At 40.7% G+C, this 9752-nt stretch overlaps 1 protein-coding gene across 1 annotated transcript in view; it reads left to right on the top strand.

Annotated features, from left to right (window-relative positions):
* Positions 1-9752, top strand: part of IKBKAP (inhibitor of kappa light polypeptide gene enhancer in B-cells, kinase complex-associated protein) — a 63090-nt gene that overhangs the window by 44358 nt on the left and 8980 nt on the right. Inside the window, exons 30-33 of the mRNA XM_010843541.1 lie at positions 1800-1862; positions 2241-2301; positions 4061-4174; positions 4763-4874. Of these exons, the coding sequence (XP_010841843.1) occupies positions 1800-1862; positions 2241-2301; positions 4061-4174; positions 4763-4874 (350 nt within the window). The remainder of the gene's footprint in view (positions 1-1799; positions 1863-2240; positions 2302-4060; positions 4175-4762; positions 4875-9752) is intronic.

Raw genomic sequence — 9752 nt, 5'->3', positions numbered from 1 at the left:
TAACTTTCCTTCCAAGGAGTTAGCGTCTTTTAATTTCATGGCTGCAGTCACCATCTGCAGTGATTTTGGAGCCCCCCAAAAATAAAGTCTGACACTGTTTCCACTGTTTGCCCATCTATTTCCCATGAAGTGATGGGACCAGATGTCATGATCTTCGTTTTCTGAATGTTGAGCTTTAAGCCAACTTTTTCACTCTCCTCTTTCACCTTCATCAAGAGGCTTTTGAGTTCCTCTTCACTTTCTGCCATAAGGGTGGTGTCATCTGCATATCTGAGGTTATTGATATTTCTCCCAGCAATCTTGATTCCAGCTTGTGCTTCTTCCAGCCCAGCATTTCTCATAATGTACTCTGCATATAAGTTAAATAAGCAGGGTGACAATATACAGCCTTGACGAACTCCTTTTCCTATTTGGAACCAGTCTGTTCCATGTCCAGTTCTACCTGTTGCTTCCTGATCTGCATATAGGATTCTCAAGAGGCAGGTCAGGTGGTCTGGTATTCCCATCTCTTTCAGAATTTTCCACAGTTTATTGTGATCCACACAGTCAAAGGCTTTGGCATAGTCAATAAAGCAGAAATAGATGTTTTTCTGGAACTCTCTTGCTTTTTCGATGATCCAGCGGTTGTTGGCAATTTGATCTCTGGTTCCTCTGCCTTTTCTAAAACCAGCTTGAACATCTGGAAGTTCACGGTTAACGTATTGCTGAAGCCTGGCTTGGAGAATTTTGAGCATTACTTTACTAGCGTGTGAGATGAGTGCAATTGTGCGGTAGTTTGAGCATGCATGCTAAGTCGCGTCAGTCGTGTCCGACTCTGTGTGACTGTTTCTTTCTAGAGTTTCCTCTCTCCTCTCTGTCTTCCCTACTCACCCCCATACACAGGCACGCACATGCATGCACGCACAGACACACTACACACAGATGTACTTTTTCACCAAAATGAAAGTATACTGTTTGTAAATTTGGTTTGTTTTGCTATAATCTTCCTCTCTCCGTGTTGACACATTTTAATTTATCCAATAATGAAAAGTTAAGTTCCCTCAATATTCCGAAGTTGTTTATAGTAGATCGATACAATTAGATTCCTCCTGGGTCTATGTATTGCATTCATTATCTTATGTTCTTTAAATCCCTTTTTATCTAGTTTATACACACCTTTTTTATGATAGAGATTACTTGAAGAAATCCAGCCAGTTGTCTCTTATTTCATCTTTTAAAAACGTGTTTTGTTTTATGTGCTTTTTAAGAACGTAATTATATATTAGGGTACATAATCAAAAGTTCTTAGTGGTAAGTATGTAAGCATCACAAATGGCTTAAAGACTGTAGGATATACATGTCTACTAATTTCAGTTTTTTATAGGTTTGAAGTTGTTTGAAATACAAGGAGAAAAAAATAAGCATTAAAAAAAAAAAAGGTTTAGAAGGTTATAGTTCTAGGCTACCCTTTTTTCAAAGTGTGGTCTTGTTAATTCAGGAGCCCACCTAAATCTCCTGAATCAGACTTGGAGGTGCAGCTGGGGAAATGGGCATTTCTAACAGTCTCTCTCGTGGTTTCAGTGCTCAGGGATGTAGAGAGATGATGTTCACCTTGTGTTTTGTGGTCATTTCAAGAATTGACACTCATTTGTCTTTTGCATCAGCATCTATCAAGCATCCGCTCTGGGCCAGACCCTATGCTGAGAACTGGGATTGTGAGCAAGAGAGGCAGCTCTTTGGGCACTTTTGCAGTTTGATACGGTGGCATCTGACATGCTTGCCCCATTAACCTGTTATCTTCCTTAATGTTCCCTTGTCAGGACCATGAAGAAGCTGTGCTCGTGCTGTTAGAAGGAGCTGCCTGGGAAGAAGCTCTGAGACTGGTAAGAGGCCGTCAGAACTCTTCCCTGCCTGAGTGCTCAGCAGAATGAGGGCCTGCATGGGGGGTACAGTGTCAGCCGGAGTCCCTGGTCTTCTGAGGCTTCCGAGGTTTGGTAGAAGTAGTTCAGGTTCTGGTCGAAGGATAAGCAGTGCTTTTTAAATCATTTAAATAATTTATTCTTGAGGTGTGGAATTAGTCCTCTAAACATGAAATGTTACTGATTTTTACTGGAACGATTTGGGTTTTCTTTGACCACCTTGTAGGCCTGTTCCTCCGGAAAATATCCTGGTCACCTCTGAAAGTGATCCATTCCCCAGCATCTTAACTTTCCAGTGACTTGAAGTTTTCCTGCCTAAAATTATCTTATTTTTCCTTTTAGGTACACAAGTATAACAGACCAGATATTATAGAAACCAACATAAAGCCTTCCATTCTAGAAGGTGAGGGTTGTATTTTAGAAAGAATCCCTAATTTGGAAATATCAAGATTGGGGGGAGAGGGAGACGGGAGAGGACTATCTTTGCTGTTACATCCTTTAATCATGTCAGTGATGAACGAACGCATTTTATTGAGTCAGCCAGAGTTCTCCCCTGGGTGAGATCATTGAGTTCTGACCACGGTTTTTAAATGTGCTGTGTTAAATGGGCTTCCAGTGGTAAAGAATTTGCCTGCCGTTACAGAAGACATGGGTTTGATCCCTGGGTCGGGAAGATCCCCCTAGAGAAGAAAAATGACAGCCCATTCCAGTATTCTTGCCTGGGAAATCCCATGGATCGAGGAGCCTGGGAGGCTACAGTCCATGGAGTCATGAAGAGTTGGACAGACTTAGTGTCTAAACAATAGCAACGATGATGTTAAATAGTCACACATGAAATATTTGAATGTTAAAAACCTGTGGGTAAGATACAATTAAAAATTTTTGCATTGGGTAATAGTTGGTAAACTTGCATATGAACTGTTAGATAATATCATATCAAATGGTTAATTTTCTGCATTTAATAATTATATTGTGATTATATACATAATATCCTGATTCTTAAGAGAGAAATGCTAAAGTATTTAGGAGGGAAGGATTGTAACTTCCTCTCAAAGGGTTCCACAAAAATAATTATGTGTGTGTGAGAGAGAGTGGAGAGAGAAACAGAGGAAGCCAAAAATACAGAATAATATTAATAATTGATAAATCTAAGTGAAGTATGTGTGTGTATTCATTGAACTGTTGCAACTTTTAATAGGTTTGAACTTTCAAAATAAAAATTTTTTTTACAATAAAAAGAAGGGCTTTTCCTATGGCCTTGTGGTTAAGACAGCTTCCAGTTCTGGGGGCACAGGCTCAATCCCTTGTTGGGCAACTTAAGATCCTGTATGCTGCACGGCATGTCCAAAAAAATAATAAAAATGAAAAGGACCTTTGCAGAAGGTTAATCAATAACAGATGAATGATAATCAGTTCTAGAATACTCTAGTGTACACTGTAATTCCTTAAATGCAAAGTGTAAGAAGAGTAGGATGTCAGTTTGACGTATAGACATCTTTGGGAGTAGAGGTTGCTTTTAAGCCCTGCACAGTCTACCCTGTAAGTAATGTCTAGCCTTTCTGACATTAACATGCATTCACATTCTTACCCTGTCTGCTCTCTACTACCCTGTCCAACGTAAAACTGGGAGAGTTCTCTGTGTATCATTCTCTTTACGTACTCCTGCCTGGGTCCTGGAAGCATCCTCCTGGGCCCTGTAACAATCCTTCTAGCTCACTCTTACTTGAATTTTTTTCCACTAATGAGAACCTAGAAAAATGCTGACTATTCATCAGCAAAGACCGAATACTTATAGGTTTAGGAAGCATTTCATGACTTTCTTCCTATTTTTGTTAACAGCTTCCTGTACACTCCTTTTATTTGCCAGTCCTCTCTTGCGTTAGATATTAAAGACTCTTATTCAGGTGATTATACAAGTTTAGTGGTAGAGTGTTTTCTAGGATGATGTTGATGAACTTTAAGATCTTGTACCTCAATCTCTAGTTCATTCTCCAAAAGCATTGTTGGTTAATTCTCTGTTAAATTTAAAGAAAAAAATCTTACTTGAAAAACTTGATAACTTGTTTTCTTTTCATTAAGCTCCAACTCCCTTGCTAACCCCTCACTCTAGTTTTTTCCCTTTGCTTAAACATGTTTAAATTATTTTCCATCTGCACCCTCAGCCCAGAAAAATTATATGGCGTTTCTGGACTCTCAGACAGCCACATTCAGTCGCCATAAGAAACGTCTGCTGGTGGTACGAGAGCTGAAGGAGCAGGCCCAGCCCGTGAGCCTGGGTGAGTGGCTGCCTGGAGGCAGTGCAGCTCAGGGGTGCTGGGGGCAGCGTCACACTTGGTCTTATTAGCCGCTTCCTGTGCCTCCTGCAGTGAGGTTACTGTGCCAAGTGGAAGTCTGAGGCCTCTGTGAAGGGCGTGTGTGTGTCTTTGTCATGGGTACTGGTCTACCAAACGCTCCCCACTCACCCAGCCAGGGGAACTGACTGTGGTATTTACAGAATGAATCCCCTCATCTCCAGAAGTTCCTTTGCTTTAAGAAAAGAATAAAGACGTTTGGTAAAGTGCTAGCTTACAGTAGTAAAATTGTATTTCATATCTACTGGTGACTAGTAGTTACTGCTACCTTGATTTCAGTCTGTTGAGCACAAGGAGAGCACCTCCTTTTTTTACTGAAGAATAGCTGATGTACAGCGTTGTGCCAGTCTAGTGACTCACTTGTACACATTTGTGCCCTATTTTAGATCAGCTCTGTACTGGTTTTCCTACCTCATTAGAGGTGACCTGGATAACTAGGGTTCATTTACCCTGCTGAAGGTGAACCTTATCTGCAGGGAGTTTTCAATTCCGTGTCTGGTTCTTCTTTTCTAGATGATGAAGCACCCCACGGTCCAGAGTCAGATCTTTTCTCTGAAACCAGCAGTGTCACGAGTGGCAGTAACTTGAGTGGCAGATACTCTCACAGTAACTCTAGGATATCAGCGTACGTATCATGTGCATTCAGCATGCTGACCGTTCCCTGAGGATGTGGAGAAAGGGGAGTGAAGAGGTCAGTTTTCCGCCAGGACAGTGCAGCAGGAGGGGGAGGACTGTGGAAGTTGTGTAAGGACCTTCCCAGCGTGTCTGAGAGATCAGACTTGACTTCAGGTGTTTTCTGCTGCAGCTTCGTGGCCTGTGTGTTTGCCCGTTGCTAATAACGGCACTTACACTGGGTACTCAGTTTATATTTAACATCTGATTTTATTCATTTAACAAATATTAAGTGACTATACGTAATGTGTAGGCACTGAAAAACTAGAAAGATTATAAAGCAAAGCGAGTTCACACTTCTTCAAAGTTCAATTGGTCAGAAGTGTTTACTGAACTAGCTGCAGTGGATATTACAGAAACCTTTTAAGGAGATGTGAATTAATAAGAATTTGTAGACTTACTTGGGAAACAGAAAACAATGCATGATGATATATTTAAACCAAATGGTGTTTTAGGAATTTAGAGTGGACATCTGTGGGATTCGGTGGGATAAACAGAAACTGCAGGAAAGCCACCCAGACTGGGCTTTTGGGAGTTGGGGTGAGGGTCCCAGATGGAACAAATGGCATAATTAAAGACCTCTGAGGCAGGAAAGAATGTGGGGTTCATTTATACATTTTATGATATTCAAATTCCAATCTGATATGTCTGTCTTCTTACTTAAATTTAATTTTGTTGCCTTTAAATTTATTTGCTTTTTACTACAAAATTGAAGCTGATTGTTCTCATTGTTCCAGCTGTGATTATCAGATGTAATCTCATTTTATTCTGTATCTTATTTTTTTTATTTTTATTTTTTTACTTTACAATATTGTATTGGTTTTGCCATACATCAACATGCATCCACCACGGGTGTACACATGTTCCCCATCCTGAACCCCCCTCCCTCCTCCCTCCCCATACCATCCCTCTGGGTCATCCCAGTGCACCAGCCCCAAGCTTCCTGTATCCTGCATCTTAATCAAAACTTCAAGGCCAGGCATCACTTTTTAGGGCTTTCCTTATTATTTCCTGCCTTTTCGCTACCAGTTGAATTTCACGTATCATTTTAACACCTTCACCATTTTCCCCAAAATACAAGCACCATCTGTATATACCCTGGTTTCCCCAAAAGTTGGTGACCATAGTTATTGCTACATTCACTTTAATCTGCTGAGCACAAGGGGAGTCCTCTTTTTCTTTATTGAGGCATGATTGACAATGTTGTGACGATCTCAGCTGCACAGCACAGTGATTCAGTTATACACATACATGCATTCTTTGTTTCTCTTTTCTTCCATTGTGGTTTATCATAGAATATCGAATATAGTTCCCTGTGCTATACAGTAGGGTGTTGTTTATCCATTCCAGTGTAGTACTTTGCATCTACCAACCCCAAACCCACAGTCCATGCGTCTCCCTCTCCCTCTTCTCCCCTTGGCACCCACAAGTCTGTTCTCTGTCTGTGAGTCTGTTTCATAGGTTCATTTGTGCTGTATGTTAGATTCCGTGTATACATGACACCCTAGTTCTTTCTCTTTCTGACTTACTTCACTTAATTTGATAATCCCATTTGCATCCATGATACTGCACGTGGCATTGTTTCATTCTTTTTATGTCTGAGTAGTATTCCATTGTATGTATGTACCACGTGTTCTTTATCAAGTCATCTGTCAGTGGATCTTTAGGTTGTTTATGTCTTGGGGCTGTTGTGAGTAGTGTTGCTATGGACATAGGGGTGCATATGTCTTTTGGGTTAGAGTTTTCTCCAGGATATGCCCAGGAGTGGGATTGCTGGATCATATTGTAATTCTCTTTTTAGTTTTCTGAGGGACCACCATACTGTTTCCATAGTGGCTGTACAAACTTACATTCCCACCAAGAGTACAGGAGGGTTCCCTTTTCAGCATACCCTCTTCAGCATTTGTTGTTTGTAGACTTATTAATGATGACCGTTTTGACTGGTGTCAAGTGGTACCTCACTGTAGTTTTGATTTGCATTTCTGTAATAATTAGTGATGAGCATCTTTTCACATGCCTGGTGCCATCTATCTGTATGTTTTTTTTGGAGAAATGTCTATTAAGATCTTTAGCCATTTTTTGATGGGGTTGTTTGGGTTTTTTTGTTGAGTAGTATGAGCTGTTTGTGTATTTTGGAAATTAAACCCTTATCTACTGCATCATCTGCAAACATTTTTCTCCCATTCCGTAGATCGTTTTCTTTTCTTTTTATGGTTTCCTTTGCTGTGCAAAAGCTTGTAAGTTTGTTTACTTTTGTTTTTATTTCTATTGCCTTGGGAGACTGACCTAAGAAAGCGTTGGTACAATTTATGTCATAGAATGTTTTGCCTATGGTGTCCTGTCTTAATTATGTTTAGGTCTTTAAGCCATTTTGAGGTTATTTCTGTGTACAGTGAGAGGGTATGTTTTAATTGCATCTGTTTACATGTGGCTGTCCAGCTTTTCCAACACCAGTTGCTGAAGAGGCTTGTTCCCGTTTTATCTTCCTGAGTCTCTTGTAGAAGACTAACTGGTAGTAGGTGTGTAGGTTTCTTCCTTGGCTCTCTCTCCTGCTCCGCTGAGCCACATGTCTGTTTGTGTGCCAGTGCCGTGCTGTTTTGATTCCTGTAGCTCTGGAGTGTGTCTGAAGTCTGGGAAGGCTATGCCTCCTGCTTTATTCTTTTTCTTCGGAATTGCTTTAGCAGTTCTGGGTCACCTATGGTTCCATAGAATTTGGGGATTATTTGTTCTAGTTCTGTGAAACTGTCATGGGTCATTTGATAGGGATTGCATTACATCAGTAGATTGCTTTGACTAATATGGCCATTTTAACAATGTTAATTCTTATAGTCCAAGAACATGGGATTTCTTTCCATATCTTTGAATCATCTTCAGTTTCCTTTCTTAATGTTTTATAGTTCTCAGTGTATGAGTCTTTAATCTCCTTAATCAGGTTTATTCATAAGTATTTTGTTTTGGGGACTGTGATGTTGAAAACTATTGTTTTTTTACATTTCTTTTCTGATATTTCATTGCTATTGTAAAGAAATACAACCAATTTCTGATGTCATTCTTTTATCTTGGTATTTTGCTGAATTCATTTATCAGATCTAGAAGTTTTTATGTGGAGTCCTTCAGTTCAGTTCAGTCTCTCAGTTATGTCCGACTCTTTGCGACCCCATGAATCGCAGCACGCCAGGCCTCCCTGTCCATCACCAACTCCTGGAGTTCACTCAGACTCACGTCCATCAAGTCACTGATGCCATCCAGGCATCTCATCCTCTGTCGTCCCCTTCTCCTCCTGTCCCCAATCCCTCCCAGCATCAGAGTCTTTTCCAGTGAGTCAACTCTTTGCATGAGGTGGCCAAAGTACTGGAGTTTCAGCTTTAGCATCATTCCTTCCAAAGAAATCCCAGGGCTGATCTCCTTCAGAATGCACTGGTTGGATCTCCTTGCAGTCCAAGGGACTCTCGAGTCTTCTCCAACACCACAGTTCAAAAGCATCAATTCTTCAGCACTCTTTCAGCTTTCTTCACAGTCCAACTCTCACATCTATACATGACCAATGGAAAAACCATAGCCTCGACTAGACGGACATTTCTTGGCAAAGTAATGTCTCTGCTTTTGAATATGCTATCTAGGTTGGTCATAACTTTTCTTCCAAGGAGTAAGCGTCTTTTAATTTCATGGCTGCAGTCACCATCTGCAGTGATTTTGGAGCCCCCAAAAATAAAGTCAGCCACTGTTTCCACTGTTTACCCATCTATTTCCCATGAAGTGATGGGACCAGATGCCATGATCTTCGTTTTCTGAATGTTGAGCTTTAAGCCAACTTTTTCACTCTCCTCTTTCACCTTCATCAAGAGGCTTTTTAGTTCTTCATTTTCTGCCATAAGGGTGGTGTCAGCTGCATATCTGAGGTTATTGATATTTCTCCCAGCAATCTTGATTCCAGCTTGTGTTTCTTCCAGTCCAGTGTTTCTCATGATGTACTCTGCATATAAGTTAAATAAGCAGGGTGACAATATACAGCCTTGACGTACTCCTTTTCGTATTTGGAACCAGTCTGTTGTTCCATGTCCAGTTCTAACTTTTACTTCCTGACCTGCATACAGATTTCTCAAGAGGCAGGTCAGGTGGTCTGGTATGCCCATCTCTTTCAGAATTTCCCACAGTTTATTGTGATCCACACAGTCAAAGGCTTTGGCATAGTCAATAAAGCAGAAATAGATGTTTTTCTGGAACTCTCTTGCTTTTTCAATGATCCAGCAGATGTTGGCAATTTGATCTCTGGTTCCTCTGCCTTTTCTAAAACCAGCTTAAACAACTGGGAGTTCACGGTTCACGTATTGCTGAAGCCTGGCTTGGAGAATTTTGAGCATTACTTTACTAGCATGTGAGATGAGTGCAATTGTGCGATAGTTTGAGCATTCTTTGGCATTGCCTTTCTTTGGGATTGGAATGAAAACTGACCTTTTCCAGTCCTGTGGCCACTGCTGAGTTTTCCAAATTTGCTGGCATATTGAGTGCAGCACTTTCACAGCATCATCTTTCAGGATTTGGAATAGCTCAACTGGAATTCCATCACTTCCACTAGCTTTGTTCGTAGTGATGCTTTCTAAGGCTCACTTGACTTCACATTCCAGGATGTCTGGCTCTAGGTCAGTGATCACACCATCGTGATTATCTGAGTCGTGAAGATCTTTTTTGTACAGTTCTTCTGTATATACTTGCCACCTCTTCTTAATCTCTTCTGCTTCTGTTAGGTCCATACCATTTCTGTCCTTTATCGAGCCCGTCTTTGCATGAAATGTTCCCTTGGTATCTCTAATTTTCTCGAAGAGATCTCTAG

The sequence above is a fragment of the Bison bison genome, unplaced genomic scaffold (assembly GCF_000754665.1).
Source record: "Bison bison bison isolate TAMUID 2011002044 unplaced genomic scaffold, Bison_UMD1.0 scf7180017864183, whole genome shotgun sequence".
Lineage (NCBI taxonomy): Eukaryota > Metazoa > Chordata > Mammalia > Artiodactyla > Bovidae > Bison > Bison bison.
The sequence above is the reverse complement of the archived record's forward strand: the minus strand, read 5'-3'. Positions and strand labels throughout refer to the sequence as shown.